The sequence below is a fragment of the Gossypium raimondii genome, chromosome 4, assembly GCF_025698545.1.
Source record: "Gossypium raimondii isolate GPD5lz chromosome 4, ASM2569854v1, whole genome shotgun sequence".
NCBI lineage: Eukaryota > Viridiplantae > Streptophyta > Magnoliopsida > Malvales > Malvaceae > Gossypium > Gossypium raimondii.
This window is the reverse complement of record NC_068568.1, coordinates 48589647-48613974: the sequence shown is the minus strand read 5'-3', so window position 1 is coordinate 48613974 and position 24328 is coordinate 48589647. Positions and strand designations below refer to the sequence as shown.

The 24328-nt window shown below is 33.1% G+C and overlaps 2 protein-coding genes across 4 annotated transcripts; both read right to left on the bottom strand.

Annotated features, from left to right (window-relative positions):
- Positions 1-7398: 7398 nt before the first annotated feature.
- On the bottom strand, positions 7399-12131 carry LOC105779835 (formate--tetrahydrofolate ligase). The gene is made up of 5 exons (XM_012603785.2): positions 11825-12131; positions 11157-11306; positions 9306-10481; positions 8355-8501; positions 7399-7839 (listed from the first exon to the last, which is right to left on the bottom strand). Exons 1-5 carry the CDS (start codon positions 11984-11986, stop codon positions 7564-7566), a joined length of 1911 nt encoding a protein of 636 aa, XP_012459239.1. The 5' UTR covers positions 11987-12131; the 3' UTR covers positions 7399-7563.
- Positions 12132-12507: 376 nt separating this feature from the next.
- Positions 12508-17533, bottom strand: LOC105780930 (phosphatidylinositol 4-phosphate 5-kinase 6). Of its 3 annotated transcripts, XM_012605467.2 has the most exons (9): positions 17105-17529; positions 15799-17036; positions 15319-15486; positions 14895-15060; positions 14445-14561; positions 14143-14336; positions 13754-13875; positions 13579-13657; positions 12508-13294 (listed from the first exon to the last, which is right to left on the bottom strand). In XM_012605467.2, exons 2-9 carry the CDS (start codon positions 16917-16919, stop codon positions 13006-13008), a joined length of 2256 nt encoding a protein of 751 aa, XP_012460921.1. In that variant the 5' UTR covers positions 16920-17036; positions 17105-17529; the 3' UTR covers positions 12508-13005. The 3 variants fall into 3 exon arrangements, with proteins under 3 accessions (XP_012460921.1, XP_012460922.1, XP_052485751.1); XM_012605468.2 differs by having other exon boundaries at positions 15799-17529; XM_052629791.1 differs by lacking the exon at positions 12508-13294 and having other exon boundaries at positions 13734-13875; positions 15799-17533.
- Positions 17534-24328: the final 6795 nt, after the last annotated feature.

Sequence of the window (24328 nt, the reverse complement as noted above, 5' to 3'; positions counted from 1 at the left end):
TAATTTTTATTGATTTTATTAAAATTTTGCCCTCTAAACATATAACTTAAATAAAATATGTAATATTTTTAGATTAATTATTTCTATATAAATTAAAATTTAATAGAATTAAATAACATTTTTTAATATAATTAAAAGCTTAAAACTACTTATAATCCCTCTCTAATCTTTAAATAAGAGAATAAAAACACTTTAAATGCTCAATTCACATCCTCCTACATCGACAACAATACTAATACCAATTAAATTAAAACTCAATTATATAACTTTTATTTTATTTTTAATATAAATACTTTTACAAATTTAATTTGTTGTTGGAGTACCTTTCAATTACCATCAACATGGAAAAGTGTCACTTTTTACATCATATATTTAGCAAATAAAAACACTTTAAGCACATCATTTGGTGATCCCATCACATAAGATTTCCCAAACTTGTTGTTGCAAAAGTGCTTTTAGTGCTTGTCAACTAACTGTTAATTAATAAAATTTAAAAATTACTTGCCAAATTCATATGCAAGATAGATATGAACCCTACATTTTAAATTCATCACCATTCCCTTTGACTTGGGTTTTCACTTTCTAAGGTGCTTTTATGGCTTCCAAGTTGAAACCCACCAACAAAGTTGGACGTATTCTTGATACATAGTATTAATGCATATTTAGGCTTCCTATGATCAGTGGAAGGGTTTCACCGCATCATTTCTACCCTTTATTTTTGCCCATTGCAACCCACTTTTAATAATAAAATATATTGTACTTAGATATATCTTCTTTCCTTTAATCTTCCTTATCCCAATATAGTGTCTTGTTGTTATTGGATGTACATTTTTAATTTTTTTTCTAATCAATTTTATATGTAGGAAGCAATTGAAAACTTAATTTTTATTAAATTATTATTTTGTAAAATAAAAATTTCCGATATTGGAAAAGAGAAAGTGATAACTGTATGCACCAAAACTGAAAAAGTAATGATGAAATTCCCATATTAGAAACCATGCATGTGTGAGAAATGCAAAAACCCTATAATAACATCCCCACAAAGAGTAGAAGGGATGACAATATGAATAGAAAATCTGTGTAACCACCACTATCCATATCTCTGCAGGCTTTCCCCTCCCAAAATCATCACTAGATATGCATTAAAATTGCAAAAAGATAGCGTCAAATCCTCTACATATATATATATATATATATATATACTTTTTCCAGGCTCTAGAATCAGTCGGAGAAAAGAGCCTTGAAAAGGGTCCATTGCTCCACTCTATAGAGGTCAAAAATCATGTTATAATTTGATATATATTTTTCTGCATTCCCTCGTGTGGTCTGTCAGATTTCATTGTGATACTATGCTAGCACTGTGATTGAAAGGCCTAGAAACTATAGGTTCGGAATTATGAATATCTTTGATGATTAAGCACCGATAAGTGTTGGGTACAATGATAAAATATATGATTTTTTTAATGAGAAAATTTATGCTTAAATTTTGAAAATATATTATTAAAAGGGATAACCATAAATTATTATTATTATTATTATTTTCGATATTCTTATTTTAAAACCATTACTTTTTAGAGTTGTATCGAAGAAATGGTAGACGAATTTATTTATGATAATGAATGGATACATTGATTAAGGAGAGGCTCAAATCCAACATTTCAACTCCATGAATCTATTCTCAGGTTCCCGAATGGATTATGAAACAAAATAAGTAAAAATAAGTAGAGTTTGATGATATAAGATATCCCTCCCAAGTTGTCCAACATTGATGATTTGCCCTTTCCCACTCATTTTTTTGCCAACTCCATTCTCCCTAACTATTTAAAACCAAACCAAAAGCGATGGAATCAGATTGACAAAATTGGCATCATTTCACACTGACGTGGAACTTTATGCATCTTCAAAACTTAGAAAGATATGGGCTAGGATTGGTTTGTCGGAGCTTTTGAAATTTGGTTTGCTTAAATCCATCCAACTTTCCCATCTTTAAGCTTCATAAATAGTTTACACCTCTGAATCATCTCATCATTTACTGTTCATTCAACGACCAAACATCTCTCTTTCTCATCTTAGATAATTGCACCAAACCCTGACAAATGGTATTAAATATACATCCTATTAGCAAGTCAAATTTTATAAAATATAACATAGATACACTTGAATGTCTGTCTGCTTTAAGCTTTGATGAAGATGTTGCATGTCCTTTTGAGAAGCTAAGGACCCATGTCTTTTAGCCATTAACAAACCCTAAATTAGACAAAGATTTTGACATATTGGATGGCACAGAGAGCAATATTGCCTATATTAAATATCTCCACAATTAGACATAATTTCTCAAAAACATAATAAAAAAATTTTCACCATTATATGTATTGAAATCTTTTTATATAAATTGAATGTGATATTACCACAAGTAGTGTTGAGGATTTGCTCTTTCTATGATTCATATGTAAGAGTGATATTTAATAGAATTAATGGTGATAATTTTACTACGTCCACGACTATAAGTGAGAGTGTGCAATAGTTATATCTAATACATACTCAAACATGATATAATATATATAAGAATTGAATATATTTAAGTCCAACACGTTATATAAGAAAAAAGAAAATAATTTGTATTGACCTACTAAGACATTGAAGTAAGAAGGTGAATGCTGCAGCTTAAAGGGAGTTCAGCTTTAGTTAATGTAGTCATTTCATTGAATATTGTTGAAGCATATCAGTACATTTGTCAGTATCCACTGTCTCTAGACTCAGACGACCCACCGGATCAGTGCTTTGCAACCTCACTTTGTTGATAGGGGTTAATTCAAGTATTAGAATATAGTATGTGTTCGATGTGTATATATGTATATTTTTTAAATTTATTACTTTTTTTCTGAAATAGAAATCATTTGGAATTTTGGGTTTTCTTTTTCAAATTCAAAAAATTGTTTTGATGAAAAAAAAAGTCAATAATAGTTGATGGTCCAAAATTTGGTTGTAGAACATGAAATAAAAGGCACTTGCATGAGGAGGATGTTGTAATGTTGATATGAAAGTGATATTCAATGTATTTGGCAATTTAAGCAGTGAAATAGTTTCTGATGAAAGACTTGGGTCATCTTATTTTTTGGGGATTTGGAATCTTTTCTTACGGTTCTAAAATGGCCCTTTCTCCAGCTAAATATGTCACTCTCTTGCTGGCTCCACCTTCACTCTTAAAGGTTGCAAGTCAAATGATCCTTATTCTTTACCGACAGTTAGTTGAGATATGTATCTATCGTATTGTCATACCACCTAATCTTGCTTTTGCAGGTCATATTGTTGGTCAATTTATGTTTTACCTTAGTGATGAGACGGCTTTGTTTCGAACCGTGAACATGATGTCAAACATCATTAAACCAATTAGTTGTTAGGTTTTGTGCACTACTTGTTTCGCTATTGTTCTTTCTATCTTTCACTAGGTCGGCAGGAAGGCACCATGGTTGCAACTGATGTGAGCATGGGGCAGAATGAGGTGACTTGAGTTTTATAATTGGGCCGGTTACAAGGTCAGTATCCAACAAATTTAAAGCTTAATCTTAAGGTTTTATTCAACAAGAGATCAATGGGCCAAATTGTAGCCATTCAATGAAGGTTCATGGTGGATCAACTTGGGGACACAATAGTCTTGAATAGTGGATAAATAAAGCGACTCCAATCACCAAATGGAGAGACAGAAATTAGGCTAGAAATCGTTTCTAAGTGACTCCAATTTGTGCTTTCATTTAAATTTCTGTAGTTATAAATAATTAACTGAAGCATGTCGGATAGGAATTTCATGCAAGTCCAAGACCAAGGCTTTGGATCATTTTAAGTTATATCGGGCTAAACTCGAAACTTAAATGTTGACTATTTATAAGTTCAAATTATATAATTACATTAGCATGTTCTTATGTGATTTCATTAATGAGAATTAAGTAATTTATTTTAGGATAAATTACACCATTAGCAATCAAACTATTAGGATATTTTGATTTTGGTTACCAAACTACAAAAGTTATCAATTTCATCACTAATGTTTTCGTTCAATTTTGTTGTTTTGATTACCCTTCGTTAAATCGTTCATGGAAATGATTATATAACATTTTTAACGGTATTAATAACATATTTAGTCCTCAAGACTTGCACATTTTATCAATTGGGTCCAAATTCTAAGTAATTCAACAAATTTCTACAAAGATATCCATTGTTAAATATTTTCTTGGAAATCAAACAACAATTTTCACTTGAAAGCTTGTTACTCTATATTCAAATTACTTATCGGGTTGAAAGTGTTTGTTAGTATCTACTACCCAGTCACTGAGCTGGTGTCAATTACAAAGACTTTTGTATTGTTGAGAGTGGTTGTTAGCATCTATTAAAACTATAGTTAGTTAAATGCTATTATATATCAACCGTTATCATAGCAATATATAAAGGTGTATTAGTCACACTTGTAAGCTATCGTTTTTTATCAATCATCAAATCTTGATCTGTTGCTTTTATATTATCCTATTCCACTTTCTCAGTGGTCAAACAACTCTTCTCATTTCTTTCTTCCATCTTAATATAGTATCGAGCTTTAATTTATTTCATTTTTTATGGTACAATTACATGTTTTGATAATCTCAATAGTTGTTTCACTTATGAAAACAAATTATCATGAAATTAGATAATATATTGTGATAATCTCTTCGAATTAGATAAGTTGATTTTGAACAAAATTCATAAAATTTAATTTAATTATATTTGATACAATTTGAATTTGTTTTTAATAATAACATTTCTATTTGGTTCTAAACTAGAAAAAAATATATAAAATGTTAAAATAGTTTTAATATTAAAACTAAAAAATTGTATTTAATGTTTTAACATTAAATTTAAAACTAATAGTTAATTTGATAATTTTAGTACATTAAAATTTTTAATTAAATAAATATAAATTATCTATAACTATAATTAAATTAATTTTTTAATAGATACAAATTGCATCAAATCAAATTGACTCAATTTAATACAAATCTTGAATCAAGTATCATTCATTTCTATTTGAGAAATCAAGGTAAAAAAATTAATCAAATAAAATTAATATTTTATGTTAACTATGTTTCACATATTTTTAAATCTATAAAATCATTCAATATAATATAAAATATTATAATTATTTTATTAATAATTTTTATTACGATCATGAATATGAAACTAATATACATGTTTTACGTTTATTTTCGATAAAAATTGTTAATATAGAATATCTATAATTATCATATCTTCATTATTAGTGCTACCATGGTTATTACTTAATTAGTTTTTTTTATCTATATTTTAAATTAATTATCATTTAATTAGTGTTACAGTTATATATTAGTTTAAACTAAAATTTAGCAATCAATGAGACTTTCATACTGTTGATAAAGGCTGAAGCTCCCGAATCTTGTAGGCCCAAGTTTGAGTCTCACCATCTGCAATTGCAATGTGTGGGTTCTCTTCTCATCTTGTGCATATGCCTTGTGTGGGTTTTGTCTAGTTCTTCGTCCGATGTGCGTTGTATTGAATAAATTCTACATTATAGTTGGTTCGGCATATACTTGTACTATCTTTGTACTAGTGAAACTTAATATATATATATATATATATATATATATATATATATATTTAACACCTACATTGTAACTAGTTGGACATATACTTATATTGTTTTTGTGCTACTGAAACTTAAAAAAAACTAATATTTAACCCCATAAATAAATGCATTAGTTAGGCATTTATAAGCAAATAACATCTAAAGAATGATTTTTGATATTATTTAATAGGTTTTTGTTTCCATCACCAAAAAATGGTATGATTTTCATTATTATTTGGTGTTGTTATTTGGTATTTAATACTTTTACTATTATTTGATATTAATAATACTTACACAGTTGTGAATACTTTTTACCATGATGTTTTAAAATATTATGTCAAAAGCAACGAGAGTTGACGTAAAATGAAATATTTACTCATATTCAAATGATAATATTTTATCGAATTATATAATATTTCACTATCGCTTGTTTCTCACTTTTTATTTTCATTACTTTTAAAGTATCATTTTATTATCTCAATTATTTTCAAAATTAATCAACTTTTATTTAGACCTATCCTTATTTAATTAGTAAAAATATAATTTTTGAAGATAGTAAAAATAATATTTAATAAATTAAAAGTAAACACCTAAATTCACGTGCAATGCACCTAACATCGAAAATTATTATGTTTTAAAATAGTATCAATTTTTTTTTTTGATTTATCAATGTATCTGCCAGAGTGAACCCAATAACTAATCCTCCGAATTTTGTAGGCTCATTAAAAGGGTAGATGCTGGCCACAGGTTTTAAAGCTGCTCCATACCCAATGCGAGGATTAAACCCTTGATCACTGGTTAATGTAAGAGAGAGCTTGCCAAAATAGTATCAAATTTTAAAATAAAATGAAAAACCTTTAAAAAAAAGGTAAAGTATACTCAAGGTCACTAAACTATTAGTAGATTTACATTTTGGTCACTCAACTTTAAAAAGTTACAAAATAGTCACTGAACTATTTGAAAGTTTTCATTTAAATCACTGAACTATTCGAAAGTTTTTATTTAAGTCACTGGGATGTTAAGTTTCTTTTTTTAAAAAGTTCGATTACCAAGTTCCAAGCGATGATTCGATGATCGGTACGGTGGATTAGTACCCATCAACGAGTAGAAGAACATACCTTAAATCCTAGTTGATCTAATGGTCAGTGTCAGAGATTGAAGAAGAAAGCTATTTGAATTTTGGTTTTTAGATTCGTGACATTCAAAATTGTTTCATAGAAAAAAGAAATTGTAAAAGAGAAGGGAAATGAGAGATTCTGGCTGGTGCAAGCAATGTGAACAAAGAAGGCCATATAGCAACAATTTTAATAGCCTAATGACTTGAATGAAAACTTTGGAATTAGTGATCATTTTGTAGCTTTTTGAAGTGCTCAAAACGTAAACTTACAGACATTTTAGTGACCTTATGTGTAATTTACCCTAAAAAAATAACCAAGACCATTGGCCTCACCAGGGAATTTTTTAATATATTCATTAATGTTATGAATATAAGGTATAGAAACCTTATATATTTAATAAAATATTGTTATTTTATTCATTATATATAAGATATTTCAATTTTAATAAAATTAATTATTTGCATTTAGGTTTTTGAGTTAATCCTATAATAAATATGTGTATAATTTTGAGGTTTTTTAGCGAGGGTTTAGGCAAGTAAATTTGGGTGGGAAGTTGATTTTGCAAGGCAGATTTAACGTGTGTTGCCCATAATTACTTCACAAACTACACCTCATGAACTTCAGTGAATTATTACAATAATCCAAGGATGATTAGGGAAATTAAAAAAGGATTTTATTCTTCACAAGTATTCAACTTCATCATTAAAATAACACAATTAAGAACTGGGAAAAGTTAAGGAACACAAGTACCCATAACTGTCAATGGCTTCATGCACCCACTCCAGAAGCCCTCACCTAACCAAACCTGCTATGCCTTCATGAAAGACCAATGACCTTTCCGGTGGCAGTGTCAAGATCGATTTCATAAAAGCATGGCCTTGTTGGTAGCCCTGGCATTGTGCTCATTGTACCCACTAAAGGATAAATGAACCCGGCTCCTATGCTGGCTCGCACATCCCTTATCGGTAAGATAAATCCACTTGGTGCTCCCTTCTCAGCAGCATTGTGTGAAAATGAGTACTGAGTTTTCGCCATGCAGATTGGTAGACCCGAAAACCCTTGTTTGGTGTACATCTCGATCTGTTTCTCAGCCTGGTTTGAGAGCAAAAGAAATTATTCATGTCAAAGAGAAATGTCTGGATCAGTTTCTTTATATTTATTGTTTCTAATATCCGAATTTGGTTCGAATATTGTGGTTTTTGACTTCATGATCCACAATCAGATCTTAACTCTGAACTGAACAAGTAAAAAAACCTTATCCGAATCAAACCTGAATGCTACAGTTTTGAATCAGTTTTCTGTTTTCTCAGTTTTTTCGTTTTGCTCAACCCTAGAAGCTCCTTCACTGATTATCTTTTTCTTAAAGACCAAGCTTTTAAAGGGTTTCCGATGCCTGCTTGGTTTCCTACCCGAAACGCAAAGAAGATGGTATTTCCACAATATTTTCATTTTAAGAATTCTCAGTATACATGATGTGTCATAAAAAAGCGACAAGTAAAAATGCAAGACCTCCAAAACAAAGTAATCTAAATTCAAATGATGATATGCACAAGATCAAATACATTTTGAAATGGAATAAATTGATTAAAGATCTATAAAGAGTTTACCTGTTCGGTGTATTCAACGCCGCTGGCACCGTATGACTTAGCAATTGCCTCTATTTTCTCTTTAATACTAATATCCAAAGGATACAGGTATTTGAGTTGCTGATTCCCACTCGCGCAAGCCCTTTGAACTGCAACTCCAAGGTCGACCTGACAAAAATAACACTAATCTGTCGCTGAAAGCTTCAAATCAACTTTATAAGACAGGTTTTTACAGCATAAGATACAAACTCAAAGATGACAACACAGAATAAGATTACAGGTGGAAAGGGCGATATGTTATAACATACAGATATGTTCAAACTTCAATTGTAACTCAAAATGAGAAAACTCGAAACAATTCTAACTCATTTGTTTAAAAGCACATACGTCAAATGACCCAAGGTTCTTCTTGATTTAGTCAAACAATTACTGGAATAGATGCAGAGGAATTTCAAAAGAAATCTAAAGACTCGGAGGCAAACAAGGAAGTCAGATTCAGAAGAAATGTCTAGAGTGGATAGCACAGTAAGAAATTGCAGATTTAAATGATAGAAACCACAGAGCATTAGTTCTTTGACAAAACAAGTTACTGTGCTCTTTATAATGTTTGACATAGCACGAGTGCAATATAGAAAACAGGTTGAACGCCAAATCCGTAAATTAGATGCAACTAGCTACTCAAATAGTCTATGAGATTTAAGTTGCTTTGACTCTTAATTTTTTCTTGAAGTACTCATGTCTGAAACCAATGTCCAACATATTTTTGGTCATTGGTATGGGAATACAACCCTTCAAGGACCCTCCTAATACATGGAAAAGTTATAAAACTGAAAGTATCCATGTCAGACACACTGAGTCCGAGTAACATATATGAGGCGTCATGTGTAAGACAAAGTGGCTATTCTAAACAATGCACCTTGAGTGCAGCACTATACTTTTATGGAAATAAACAGATAGGAAAAAGGAACTAACCGCTCCTTTACCACCATGAGCATGGTGAGTACAAATTACAGCATTAAATGCCCCGGCAGCCATAGCTGCATTCATAACAGCATTCATTTCTGCTTCAGTGTCAGTTGAGAATTTGTTCACAGCAACAACAACATTCACACCATAGGCCTTTGTGTTTATAATATGCCTAGCCAAATTCACACAACCAGCTTCAACCAACGGAACATTCTCATTTAGGTAGGCATGGTCGAGAGGCTTCCCTGCAACAACTTCCGGGCCACCACCATGCATTTTCAAGGCCCTTATTGTTGCCACGATAACAGCACACTGAGGCCTTAGATCACTGTATCTACACTTGATATTCATGAACTTTTCTGTTCCAATATCAGCACCAAAACCTGCTTCCGTGACCACAAACCCTTGTGGTCCAACCAGCTTCAGTGCAATCTTATCAGCCACAATAGATGAATTACCATGAGCAATGTTTGCAAATGGACCAGCATGAACAAGAACAGGGGTTCCCTCAAGGGTCTGCATCAGAGTAGGGTTAATGGCATCCTTCATGAGAACTGTTAAAGCACCTCCAACACCAAGATCATCAGCAGTTATAGGTTCACCAGCCTTGCTATTTCCGATCACCATTTTTCCTAGCCTCTCTCTCATATCAGTGAGAGACGTAGTCAGGGCTAAAACAGCCATTATTTCACTAGCAACTGAAATATCAAATCCAGTTTCCCTCACCATCCCTTTCTCTTCCGGGCCCTGGCCAACGGTGATTTTCCTCAAGAACCGATCATTAACATCCATCACTCTTCTCCATGTAATAGAATTCGGGTCAATATCAAGCCTAGCAAATTTCTTAACTTCTTCAGGTGTAAGGTCCTCAGGTTGAGTTTTGGTGATATCAAGCTTCTTTAATCGTCTAAACATGATATCACTGAATTTCCTTTTTCCTTCTTTATTTGGTGGACATAAACGATTAAAAAGAGCCTTGTCTGATTGGGTAGACTCATGAAAGATCCTAGTATCAATGGCAGCAGCAAGTAGATTGTTTGCAGCCGTTATTGCATGAATATCGCCTGTTAGATGAAGATTGAACTCATCCATCGGGATCACCTGACTGTAGCCTCCACCAGCTGCACCCCCTTTTATTCCAAAAGTTGGTCCTTGTGATGGTTGGCGAAGACACGTAACGACCTAACATTAGAGTGCAACATATAGTATCAAGACAGTTAAAGTAGTTAAAACATTAGATTGTCAAATCTGAAACTTCCATATCCATGTCAAATAGTGAAGAGTTGTAATCCCTTGACAATAACTTGCAAAAGGAGAATAGGAAACCATAAAAAACCAAACTTTCATCTAGTAAGTTGACTATGTAGACTTATAAATGAATATTTCACAACATAGCTCAACTATCATCGTAGATCAGGAATAGTTAAAAAGTCGAAATAATGCAATAATTCTCGGATTTGAAATCTTTTAACATTAAATTTATATATGAGGAGATTGAAAAAGACATTTCCAATCATACGGACAGCTCATAGCTTCAATCATTGAAATTGCTTAACAGACTAATTTATAAATAAGCAATTCAAAGCATCAGGAATCATGGAACTCCATTGGTCTGCCAGTATCAAGCGACCCTAAAATATATTTCTTTTATCAAAACATGCCTGCCAGTATTCAGAGCTACGTTTAACAAAATAAGAAATTCTAAAGTCCAAAAAAAGAAGTCAAGAACAAAATAGAAATCCCTCCATAAGTAAAATGAATTATCCTGTATCATGGCAAGCGCCAGAGCGACACGATATTATTTAGTATTTGCCTATGTAGAATAATTTCAGTATATCTAAAAGTGAAAATGAATACCTTTCTATCAAGATAAGCACCCAAAGCTTGACACAAACCAACTGTAGTAGTGGACTTGCCTTCTCCAAGAGGAGTTGGAGTAATCCCTCCAACCACGACATAGTATCCATTGTCGGAGGATTCAAGCTCATCGAGTACAGATAACAACACCTATAGACCAAATCAACCAAGTAATTCAAATTCAAATCTGAACTCAGCGGCCAATATAAACAAGGGAAAAGCATATCAGAAAAATGGCTTTCTCTAGTACTTTTACACCGCTTGAATATCCATTCAACACACTTCCATCTCTACTAAGTCAAAAATCAAGAAGCTAAGAATTTAACACCAGAAGAAAAAAAAAAAAGAGTTAACCTTTTCTCATCCTTTTCATTTCCTGCATTATCTTTGAAACAAAACAACATATCTCAAGTCTGGGATTTCAAGGAATTCAACAAGGAAAGAGAAAAGCTTCCCTTTTGGCAGATGAGGCAATGCCCAGAAGAAAACATAGAAAAAGACAGATTTTGCTGATCTTACTATTCAATTTTCTACTTTTTTAACAGCTTTTTTTCAATATCGAAATCCAAACACGAAACGATTAAATCGATCATTAAAGAACACAAATAAATCAAAATCCAATAACCAAAAATAAACAAAGAAAGGGAGTGAAAAGGAAAAGAAAAAACCTTGGCTTTGTATTTGCCATAAAGATCATAATGGTTGGGACTGAGGTTAAGGTCCTTAGCAATCTCAGAAATATGAAATGGTTCAACAGAGTTTGCAATATCTATGTCTGCCGGCACTGGTGATACCACTTCCAACTTCCTTACACTCCTTGACGAACTCATTCTTTTTGGTCTAAATTTTAGCTGATTTTTGGTGGATCTGTTTCTTTAAAATTCAACAATTTGCCTTCTACAACATTAAAAAAAACAAAGCAACAAAAGTCTAAAAACATATGGGAGTGCGTGCGTGCGTTCGTTTTTTCTTATCTAATCTGAGGTGGCAAATAAGAAGGGAGTGGGGAGAGATGCTAATGTTACCATGCAATGTAATTGCTGTGATTAGTACAACCGATGGGTCCGACCTTAGACAGCATCAATTTAACCTGGTTTGCGGATAAGTAGTAAGTAAATCGAATCAAATATAAGTTTGAAGGTATATTAATTTTTAGATTTTGGTTTGAATCGAGAAAATTTATTAATTATCTTCATATTTTATTCACCAAAAAATTAATATAATATTTCTTAACTTGATAAGTCTCTAAAAAGGAATTATTTTCAACTATAATCCATGTCAAATGAGCTTTTTTTTAATACAGAAGAATAATGCTTATATCAACATACACAGATATACAAAATATTGAATAGACACAAAACGTTTTCATTTTCCATATAAGCAAACTAAAAGCTTTTTTTCTTCTCCTTTTCTCATTTCAATCTCTTTCTGTACATTATCATTTGAAGCTGAACCCAGAGACTCTTCAGCCATTGAAGTAAACAATTTTCAGTTCAAAAAAGAATGCAATCCCAATGTATGTTTTCACCACTTTTGGCCAATTCATCTACATTTGAATCAAGCTTTAGTAACTCTGGTTTTAACAATCTTAACCTAAACCTTTCACTATAACATATCATATATATGCATATATATTATCTGCAACGGTAAAAAATAATGGCGATGAAGAGAGGGTGATAACCTAATCCTGAGTTACAAAGGTGTGTCCAGTGTGGTCTTAAATCATCCTCCACGGTTGATCAGAACGATAACCTTTTAAGCTTCTAGGCGCTCGCATCTCCGGATTATGATCAAATGTACACGGAGGGGCATTGGTCCTAAGTTGAACATCTTTGTCAAATATATGTTTTCAAGTGTCCTCTACGAAAATTTTGAAAATGAAATCCCGAAAGCGTTTTGAGTATTGCTTTGGATCAACAGCTGAAATTGAAGTTGGATCATATTGCATTGATTTATATGCATGCTCAAGCTTCTTGGTAATATCGTAGTCTTGTAGAATATCGATTATACCAAAAAAGAGGATAACATCATAGAATACACCAGTTGGTTCTCCGATAAGCTGGGTTTCACATTCAGGTTTCCTCACAGTCTTTTCGATCCGAGCAGGCATGCTAATACCTAATCGAATGGAAGACCCCCTGCATTGTCAATTTGGACTATCATCAGTAAATTAAATTGTTATCACTTCATATAAACATCATATTAACTTTTCTTAGATCGAATACTTCTCATGGCCATGTGAAACAATTCAGAAATGTGCTGGACACAAGTACTTCAAGAAAAATGAATAGTTGGAAATAACATAAATTTCAGTGTTCATAAAGTGGGGAAACAGTGATGATGCCTGCTTAGACATATGCCAAGGTATGAAGTACTCTTGAAAACATAAATGAGCATCCAAAAACAAGAACATTCATCGTACCCTGAGGGCTCGCTATCAAGCTGATCCTGTCCTGTTTGAGATAGCCGAGGAACTTCTTCATTTTCATGGTCTGCATTTCCTGCAAGTAAATCCAAGAACATATCTTTACTCATTTAAGCAGCCGTTGATATCAAAGTCACAAAACATTTTAATACCAGAGATCACTAGAAATAACCAGTAGGTGTAACAGCTCCAGAAGCAAGAGGTGTAGGAACTTCTCGAAAGTGAAAACCAACCAACAGACTGTAGTCCATAATTCTCTCTTGTTCAAGTAAGTCGCAATCTCTATCAACTTGCCTGCACGAAGGGAAACTTGGATCAGAAAAGAAAAATCAAAAGTTCCATGCTTATCATCCCAAAAGTTTTGAAGGCCTTATCGATCTCAAATCTATGCAATATCCTACAATGGTTTGGTCTTTGCCAAATGCAGCTTAATATGATATAATTTTCTATAAAACTCAGAAACGAACCCATATGTGACATTCACACCTGAGTCCAAGTAATATAGGTTGCAAGAAATGAAGATACCTTAAAAAGAAAGAGGATATTAGAAAATATGATCACCTGCAAAACTCTTCGAACCACGTTTTCTCTAACCGAAACAGATAATTGAGATCAAGGTCTTTGAGGGTTGTAGACGGATCAATTTCTGATTCAGGTTTAGAAGTTGTGCGACCATGGGAAGAACCTTTCAAGTCAAAGCGCCTATGAATGGTATAGTGAGTACATAACAGATTCCCCATTATAACAAACCGTACCTGACTCATTGATTCAAAATGAATAATGTATGAGATTGGTTTCTGAAACTTCATGACTGAGATGAATTATTTATGTTTGAAGTTAAAGTTTTGTAACGTTGACATTACCTTCTTCTGAGCTGTCCCGGTTAATTTCACACAATGAAGACCATAAAATTTGGTGACTAGAGTGTTCTCAAAGGACCGAACATGATTATAGTAGGCTGGAAGCATCCTTAGGAGCACCTGTGACAGTGTCCTCACTCGGATTAGTAAACATTTAAAGCCCGGTAAAGCAATGCACGAATTTTGGGATTATTCAGCCATCAAAAGTGATTTGTGCACCAAGTAAATATGAACATTGTCTGAAAACTTGAAAGTTGATAAAGTACTGAATTTTGAGGGACCGAGTATTGTCATCTAGGAAGACTTTTGAAGATGTACGATGAATAACCTTATGTTACGTAGAAGTTTTGATTGAAATACAAAACCAGTGAGGAATTGCAGCTTAATGCAAAGCTATCTTATAATTTCTGAATTCAACTGCAAAAGTGTAATAGAAACGACATTAACTCTTACTTTTACTTCTGCCTTCTTTATCGTCTTTATCATGTATTTGTCATCGTTGGTCAAGTAAAAGAAACTTCCACTTTTTCCAGGGGATGATAGTTCCCGAAGGGCATCATCCCCACATATTGAAATCATGTAATCAGCTGCATCCACATCGAACAATTTCCTAAGGGTTCTGAAAATGTAAAAGAAATTAGCAGTCAGGAACTACACATAACCGCATAATATTGGTTCCAACTTCGTATCATATAGTTCTAGTTTTATTATTATGTACTGAATTCAACAAAGTTTATTGCTTAGTATGTTTCCATTCGCATAAAAATTATTTTCATTATTACCTAAAGTTGTTATACCATTGTAGCATGATTAAGACGAATAGTTCAGCAAAGAAGAATTTATCTGTTGTGAGCAAGAAGATGATTCAGACTCTAACCTGAACACAAGTGGACAATAATCCTTCCACCTGAAATCACTAGATTGATGAGGCGGAGTGTGCTTGGATCCTTCTGGCGGAAATTTGGTCCATACTTTTTCCTTGGGATCAAAAGCTGAGGACTTGAGATCAAGGGATATAACTGGACCAGGCCTTCCAACTGAGTGTCTACAATGTAACCAAAGAATCAATACATGCATGATTACAACACAAACCACTATATCTCCATACTGAAATGTGTTAGACATTGAGAAATCTTCAATTCAAACAGAACTGCGGGTGATGACCCCGACCCTCTAAAGCAAATAAAATGACAAAAGCATAAAGGAGAATAAATACTATATCAGATTCATACAAAAACTCTCATTCCTTGCATGCATTCTTAAACTTGATAAGCATAATCTAGAAGGCAATGCAAATACCAAAAACACATGATGTTGACATTCAAACAACTTTCAATATCAGAGGAGAATGCATTACCTAATACCAAGTTGCAAATTGAGCATAAGCTCATAATTCTTGTGGCCTTTGGATATTGTCTGCCCTTGCCTCTTCGTGGGCGTCTTAAATTGAGGAAGACTCCCTCTTGAAGTAGAATCTTCAAGACAAAGACTCTCAATACCATCATCATCATCCTTGGAGTCCCCTTCACTAATAGCTGAAACATCATGCATATCAGAACTAAAACTATGACAATTTAACTTCCCATCAGACATTCTCCTTGGCCTCCCTTGATCATTCCCTTTGCCCATTCCAGGCCAATGTGGCACCTTTTTTGATGGCAAAATTGACATCTTCTCACCAGGACATATCTTACACTCTTTCAAGTACTCCAAAAACACCACTTGAGGATCCCAATCTGGTTTCTCAGTTGAAGAATCCGAAGGATTATATGTTCCATTCATTTCCTTAACATCCTTACTCCAAACACCAACATAGGAACTCCCATCTGGCCATCTAAAAGTCCCGTTTCCTTTAGGGAAACCATCCTCCCAACAACCCTCATAACTATTCCCATCACTCCACTCCATTCTTCCATTCCCATTCATTAACCCGTTCTTCCATTGGCCATCATAATGAATCCCATTGGTCCACTGGTACCTCCCTTCTCCCTCCTGGAATCCAGTGCGCCATTCGCCTTCATAGTAATCCCCATTGAAGTAATTCTTAATCCCTTGTCCATGTTTAAGGTTCATAACCCAAGAACCTTTATAAGAATCTCCTGAAAAACCTGTAAAAGTCCCTTGACCGTCCATAAACCCGCTCTTGAATTCACCTTCATAGGTAGCACCTGAAGGCCAACAAAATTTTCCCTTCCCCATGATCTTTCCTTTAAACCACCCACCGACATACATACAACCATCAGTCCATAAATATTTCCCATTGCCATGAGGCAAACCATCACACCATTCCCCTATATAAAAGTCGCCTCTTGGGAGGACTTTTTCAACATGGCGAACTTCACCAGAACCAGCCTCTTCCTCATCAACATGAGCAACAGACATTGCTGTAAATATGCTTATTGCTTTCTTCTTTGCAGCTACTTGTGATTTCTTTACTTTGGTTTCCAGAGCCTTTCTAAAGCCAAGCTTTTTGCTCATTCTATGTATAAACAAATAAAAACAATGCCTTTGTTCAAACTCTGCATTCCTTTCTCTGTCAACCAAATAACCCAAAGATCAAAAAATGTCTCTATCCATATCTTCTCTCTCTTTCTCCTGCATCAATGTAGGTTTTCAGGAAGGCCAACATAACAAAGAAAAAGAAAAGCATTTATGAAACTCACATTGAAGATGGCAATCTTGGAGGGAAATGTAATAATCTACATAAACGGAAACCAACACAAAAAGAAAGAAAAAACAATCTTTTTTTTTTTAAAGTTTCGACCTTTCTGTGTTGATTGGTTAGTTTCAAGAAATGGGTATTTTCAGATTTTGAAAAAAAAAATTCAAAGAAAATGGGAGCTGTTGGAATGACGAAGTTCGGAAAAATGAATGGGTTTTTTTTTTTTTTTGTTCTTTGTTTCTGGGTAATTTTTGGTTTGTTTGGAACAAAGACCAAATTTCCTCAGCTTCCCGAATTTGGCTCCTAAAATGTCTAGCAAACGAAACAGTTGGAGGGAGATTAGAAAGGGTGGAAATGATGTTATCGCCATTTTTAGTGTCTGAAAATCTACCAAATTTACCACTAATTTTAGTACATTACTCTTTTCCTTGTCTAAATTCTAGATTTTGTAATTTTAGTACAATAAAAAATAAAATAGTGACAATGGTAAACTATATTAATCTTTGACACCCATAAATCACATAAATATGTGGATCTATTCCTCCGAATAACTTGTGTAGAACCTAATTTAGAAAATAAAAAAATTTCCCTATTCCATTTTATTTTTTTTAAAACAATAGCACAAAGCTCAACCATTAGACAAATAAAAAATATTTATTTTTAAAAGAAAAACCTTAAAACCTATGCCTATTTAATGTTATATACATATATTCCACTTTCAAAGTACAGCACCACTTAACATTTGACCTCTCTTTTCTTTGGGTTTTCCTTTTCCTTTTGTTTTTATTTTTGTTTCTCTTTCCTCTAGCTTTGGATATTTAAGAATATATTTTGATCTTCATAACTTTAAAGTTCATTGCTTTAATTGAAAACACTAGCTTTAGGGGAGTAGTGTCAGATTTATCACCATCGAATCCATCTTAAATTTTATTTAAAAGCAATATATGCATTGTGTTTGTATTATTTTTTCATTGATTTTCTTATTATATTTAAATTATATACTTTCGGCTTGTATTATATTTATCAGTTCGAACAGTTACTAAGATACAAGCTATCTGGTTAGAAGGAGTGAGTAAGAGAGTAGAGACTCCTTCAAGCACGGCAATTTAAAACAAAGGACATCAAAGTTTGTTTACGTAATTTGGTTTTTTTTACGTCTACAAAACCTAGCTCACTGAGAAATATCCACTATCTTCAAACACTTATAACAAGCGACTCTAAGTCTATCACACCCCAGTGACAATTTCCACTCTTTTGTACTTTTGAAGACTAGAACCCTCATCACTAAATTCACCCCTATGAACTTAGCATGTAAAACCACAACACAAAAGTATTACAATCAAATGTGCTCTCATACTTGAACAAATTAAGTGTTCTCAATTCTAAGTACATAAACCTATACAAGTCTCTCAATTATATAGAGTTGTTCGAGACTTGCTAAGATAGAGAAGGTAAATAAAGATTGTTGGTAGCTAGGTCTTCAATGTTACAAACTAATCCAACTTCTTCGACCGAAGGGACTTGATAAGTATGATTCGATTCGGTCGTTATGTTTCCTCTAGTGATATGATATTCAATGATGGGCTAGATATGATCCACAATCTTAGTATAACCCAAATATTCGATTTAATAAATTGCCAACAACTCAAATATTGAAACAGTCCAGCCTGTCGCTGTTGGTCAAGGAGTGGGCATTCCCTCAACCACTTATTCAATCTTTCCATATTTTTCAACAATCTCCCTCTTTGGCAATTTGTTGAACAAAACACAAACAAAGCAAGAAGCTTAAACAACAATTGATAACTTGCTCCCCTTTAGCATATTTCCTTTTAGTCCAACACTAATGAATCACCAAAAATATATGCAACCAAAGTAAACAACAACTATTCACAAATGAAATCCAACCATTAGAAATAGTAAAATAAAAAAACAATCTTTTAAAAATCATAAGTAGCAGAATTGAATCTCCCCTATCACCAACAACTCCTCTCATTCTCTCTCTTTTCGATCAACAAGATTGCTAACTCACTCTTCTCCAGGAAGGGATATTAGATCAATACAAAGAGCCTTTTGCCTATCTCTGATCTTCTTCACAATTTGGCTTCAGTATGAAATCTAGCAATGTGTCGATCATTTGCCTCCATGTAGGTAGTAAAATCACCAATTATCTTTTTTATGAATACCGGAAGGAATGACCTTAGGGATTGAAGAAGTTGGCACTTCCTGGGTTTAAGGTTCTTCTTTCTACTTAACATCATCTTATCAAAATTACTCCTCCTCAGTAGCAACATCACCTCTCCCCCTCAATAGAACCCATCATATTCTTATCATTCTCCACATGCAAATACCTTCTAACGTAGTTTACTATCTTTGTCACTTAACACTTTGTAGCAAATTAGCATAAAATTCCATAACAACATTACGAATACATGACTTGACATAACTCATCAACTCTAACAAACAACTATTTCCAAGAAGTTCAGTTATGCCATGATCAACAAAACTATTCTCCTCTATATTCTACTCTTCTATAAAACTCTTTTTAAGCATAGTAATATACCTCTTAGAAGAAGAAGCATTAAGGAAGACTTTGTTCTTCATCTTTAACATTTTTTCATTTTCTTTATTGGTTGGTAATCTCACTTGCCACAACCGAGCATGTCCTCATCTTACGAGCGTAGGTAGGGCCTAATAAAGTAGGCATTTCCCTAATGATCTCTACATCAATATTCGAAGCACCGGTCTTGGCCTTTTTTGTACTAATAGGAATAAGATCTCTCACTAGTTTCTTTTGTCTTATCTTTCTCTATCACCAATTCTTGAATGTTTTTGGTGCAAATATCGTCTTTATAGGGATTTCTAAAGAAGATGGTTCGATAATGGTACCAGCCACATAGACTAAGGTATTGTCAATGGTAGAGAACGATTCACCTTGACTCGTAACCGCCTAAGTTAATATATCTATTCTCTAATAAGAAATAACAATATGCTCAGGTATTGGTGGATTGTTCAATAAGGCATCAATCTTCTTTACAACTTGTTGGATAGCTTGAGATGACCCAAAAATTTGTGTCACCATAAAAGATAAGACACTTTCTGACCCCTTGGTGGGATTGAAATGGACACTTCAAATGAGAGGTAAGAAACAAGAGGTGTAGGAGCAGTCTGATTTACCTATTAGTGTCATGTGTTTGGGGGAATAGACACTTCCTCATTTACCTATTAGTGTCATGTGTTTGGGGGAATAGACACTTCCTCATTTACCTTATCAGTTTTCTCAACAGGGGGATTGGATATCCCCTCTCCAACGATGTTTCTTATATATACTATGTAACAAATATGATCTTTACACAGGCCATAGTCAAAGAACAGAGATTTGGTTGGACATTTAGAGTGAGAAAAGTTGTCACTTCCCAAGTAAATCAAGTTCTCGTCAAGATATGAATAACGAAATATCTCTAAAAATTAATTCCCACCAAAAATAAATTGGTGCCAGAAATTATTTCATAACCTCCAAAAATCTAATCAAATTAACTAGTAGCATAATTACTCCAAGTACATCAAAAAGGCATGAAACATTATCGTGCGGATGCCTTTCATAATCAATCAACACACCTTATGCTCGACAGACACCAACTGAGCTTCTAAAGCTCTCAAACTTGTTAAAATACAAGGCTTTTGTAAATAAATCAATTAGTTGGCTTTGAGTAGGCACACACTTTTTTTTATCTGTGCTTTCATGATCATCCATATTCTCATCCTAGTCAGTATCATTAAATGCCACTAAACACATTGAATTGTCTTTAGTAAACCAAATGCCAAGATCAAATGTATCATGAACTTACCTAATGATTCATTTGACTGCTTTGACATGAGATTCTCTTAGATTGGCCTGATATCTAGCACACACATGAATGTGTCCTAACATGCGAGTCCGAGGCTATGAATCAACACAAAAATAATTATAATTTAACGGTGTACTGCAAGTATGACAGGTCAAGTTGTAATATTTTTAGTGTTAAAATGGAACACACCGGTATTTCAAGGATCAAACCTAAGGGATTGCCAATTGGTAAATGTGTTTATCAAGTTATTACAAGTTAAGCAATTACTAATCTAATCGAGTTAGAAATTATTAGTGCAAGTTCAAATAAAATAATATTCGAGCTATATCTAAATTAACAAATAAAAATATCAAACTTTCTTCCTTTTTACTAGAAACAATATAAATGGATTGAAATGATGATTGAATGAGTCATGGATTACTAGCTATGCTAATAAACCTATGATGATCATATTGTTTGCTACTCCTAGCTAGGAATCTCCTCCCGGTCTCATCCTAAACTAAAATATACTACCTAAGCTCTCCTCTTGGTCTCACTTAGACATAAAAATCTCATTTCGGTCTCACTATTTGATACAAGTGTATCAAAGTCCTACATGATAGAGTCTCTTCTCGATCTCATCTATTTAAATCTTCCACTAGATGTGTCAATTCTAGTGTAATATACAATTTAATACACTTAAACAAACAACCAAACAAGGTATAGAAAATAACTTAGCTAAGTAACACACTCATCAATCAACCAATAGAACAATTCAGCACATGATTGAACTTAAATTCCACACAAACATTTTAATAAACACATGGTAGGCAAAAAATATAAAAGATACGGGTTGAGAAAATGCTCATTAATAGATAACATCCGGTGTATAGTGAACCTTTAATACATCTCCATCCACAATGTTCCAGAAAAATTAAGAAACAAAAATACTACAATAAAAACAAAAAAATGAAAAAAATAATTGAAAAGAAGAAAAAATGAAAACCTAAACTAAGAAATATGAAAAGTAAAGAACAAATGTTCAGCCAACAAAATCTATCTTCAAAAGCTTATAAAGTATTATTTATAATCTACTAACATTTAACCTAATATTGACTATTATGCCTTTAAATGAAAAAAGACTTAAGCTTGTTTGGGCACATAATTGCCCCTATAGTTTTTCACTCGTTAGGCAGTGGTGTTGCAACACTTAGGCTTCGTTGTTGTGACACCCCAAATAGTGGCGAATTTGGGGGTCTTAGGGGACTCGGTGTTGCAACACTCAATCTCAGTCTTACAACATTATTGGAGTTGGCCTCAATTTCTTCACTTCAATGCTTTCAAGGGTATCACAACTCCGGAGGCTCGACATTGGCTCGATGTTCCAGCATTCAGCCCTTGGTATCGCAACTCCCACGACAGTGAGCTTCATGTTAATTTTTCATTGAAGTTTTGCATCCTTAAGGTGAAAGGTCTAAGTGTTGCAACTTCCATAGCATCAGTGTTGCAACACCCACTCTAAATGATATTTTACTCGAGGTTGGGCCATTATCGTCCCCCTACACCAACTCAATCACATTGTTAGGTTCCCCATGGCACCATTTGGCCAATTTGGGTCTCAAAAGGCACAAAACTCAGCAAAAACATTTATTAAGGCTTGAAAGTAAAAGTTGATAAAAACATATAAAACACACTTAAATTGCTTGAGAATAAGTTCCTAAAGTGTATTGGAGAGCCTAATTTGATGTATCAAATTATGATAGATCAAATTCTCCCACACTTAAGTCTTTATTTTTTCTCAAGCAAACACACAATATATGCATAAGATGTCCCTTGAAATATGTTTAACAATAAGAAGCAGGACAATTGAATATTGAATTTATACAAGACATATCTCACATGCAACTAAAGATTGATGTTGAGCTCATTTAAGTACTCTTAAAGTAAATATACTTATTTCACTAAGTTAAAGAACTAATAAACCTAGAGGTAATTCAAATGAATAAATACTCGATCATGTTATCGATCAAGATAAACTATATAGATACGTAGTAGACACAAAATGCGAATCAAAAGCATTCGTTAAGCTAATTATTATTTTCGAACCTGATTTTTTCCAACACTTAGGGCACTAGATCCAAAAGTTCATATATAGATGAAGATTTAAGCAATAATGTGCCTTTGCTGCTTCTATTCCAAACCATGTTCTAACATATTCTACAATAGATGAAGAAAAAGATTCAGATAATGATGCTTACAACCATATGTTAAAGAAAATGGAAATATTGTGCCTATTGAATTATTCATTGAGGGAAGAAATTATTATCTTCAAAGGAGAAAAAGAAAATCCTGAAATCATGGTCCAAGAAAAGGATGATGCTTTGAAAGCAACCAAGAAAGAGCTAGATGATGCCAAAGTTGTTTTAAAGAAGTTTGGAAGCCAAAATGAGAATCTTGATGAAATTTTGGCTTCAAAGAGATTTGAACCAGACCATAAAGGACTTGGTTACATTAATAAAGGTAAGAAACCTATCAATCCCATAATTTTTGTTAAAAATAAAGATGTGGGTTCTTCTCCTTATGAGGCAAAAAAAATATCTTTAAAAAGATCGTATGTCATTATTGTGGGGAAACTGGATATATTAGACCCTATTATTTTAAAATGCTGCTGGATTGGAAAAAGTTTAGCTCAGGTGTAAAACATGTTAGAATAATGAATGGAACAAGGAGATCGCAACATAGGCAGGTTTGGGTGAGAAAGGATCGAGAACATATAAGTTTTAAAGATCGATAATTATTAATGCTTGTGTGAAGCATGAAATTGCAGCTGATAAAAATCATTTTGAAGAATTATCGAATATCGGACAAACTTCACCTAGATTTCGTGGAAAAAAATATTGTTGTTCTACGAGCTACAACCCTTATTGTTAATGATGTAGCATTTTATCTCATCCCTTATAAACAACTTGGAGTAATATAATTGGAGATGAATAAAGTGAAGAGGAGATCCTTTAAAATCTTTGCCAAAAAGGGGGAATATTCAAGTGTTCATTTGCTAGTTGGTTTTGTCAAAATGCCAAAGGGTGAGATTGTTGGAAACTTTGACTATTTGTTCCATTTTATGTTTTAACAATAGATAGAACAACAGTTTTGGTGTAGTCAAAGTTATTTGGTTGGCATGTTTGCCTATTACATAGGCCTTGATTACGTCTTGTTTAAACCAACAAATAAGGAGAATTTCGTATAAAATAAGGAGTCCAAGATTTTCCATTTGGTTAGCTTAAAGGAGATAGGAAAAAAGTTTGAATTATTGAATAGTGTTATCTTTATCCTTATTATAAAGGGTTTTATGGGATAATTATTGGAGATAATTTAACAGATAAAATCAGCTTTTAAATGAG

What these genes read in the sequence shown, in the direction of transcription:
- LOC105780930 (XM_012605468.2), bottom strand. Translation starts at nt 16,919, where the DNA reads ATGAGCAAAAAGCTTGGCTTTAGAAAGGCTCTGGAAACCAAAGTAAAG. An exon ending in TGGAGCTGTTACACCTACTG is followed by an intron (nt 13,658 to 13,753) that starts GTTATTTCTAGT and finishes ATTTACTTGCAG; the next exon opens with GAAATGCAGACCATGAAAAT. An exon ending in CTTGATAGCGAGCCCTCAGG is followed by an intron (nt 13,295 to 13,578) that starts GTACGATGAATG and finishes TTGACAATGCAG; the next exon opens with GGGGTCTTCCATTCGATTAG.
- LOC105779835 (XM_012603785.2), bottom strand. Translation starts at nt 11,986, where the DNA reads ATGAGTTCGTCAAGGAGTGTAAGGAAGTTGGAAGTGGTATCACCAGTG. An exon ending in CTCATGGTGGTAAAGGAGCG is followed by an intron (nt 8,502 to 9,305) that starts GTTAGTTCCTTT and finishes TATTTTTGTCAG; the next exon opens with GTCGACCTTGGAGTTGCAGT. An exon ending in GCGTTGAATACACCGAACAG is followed by an intron (nt 7,840 to 8,354) that starts GTAAACTCTTTA and finishes CTCTCAAACCAG; the next exon opens with GCTGAGAAACAGATCGAGAT.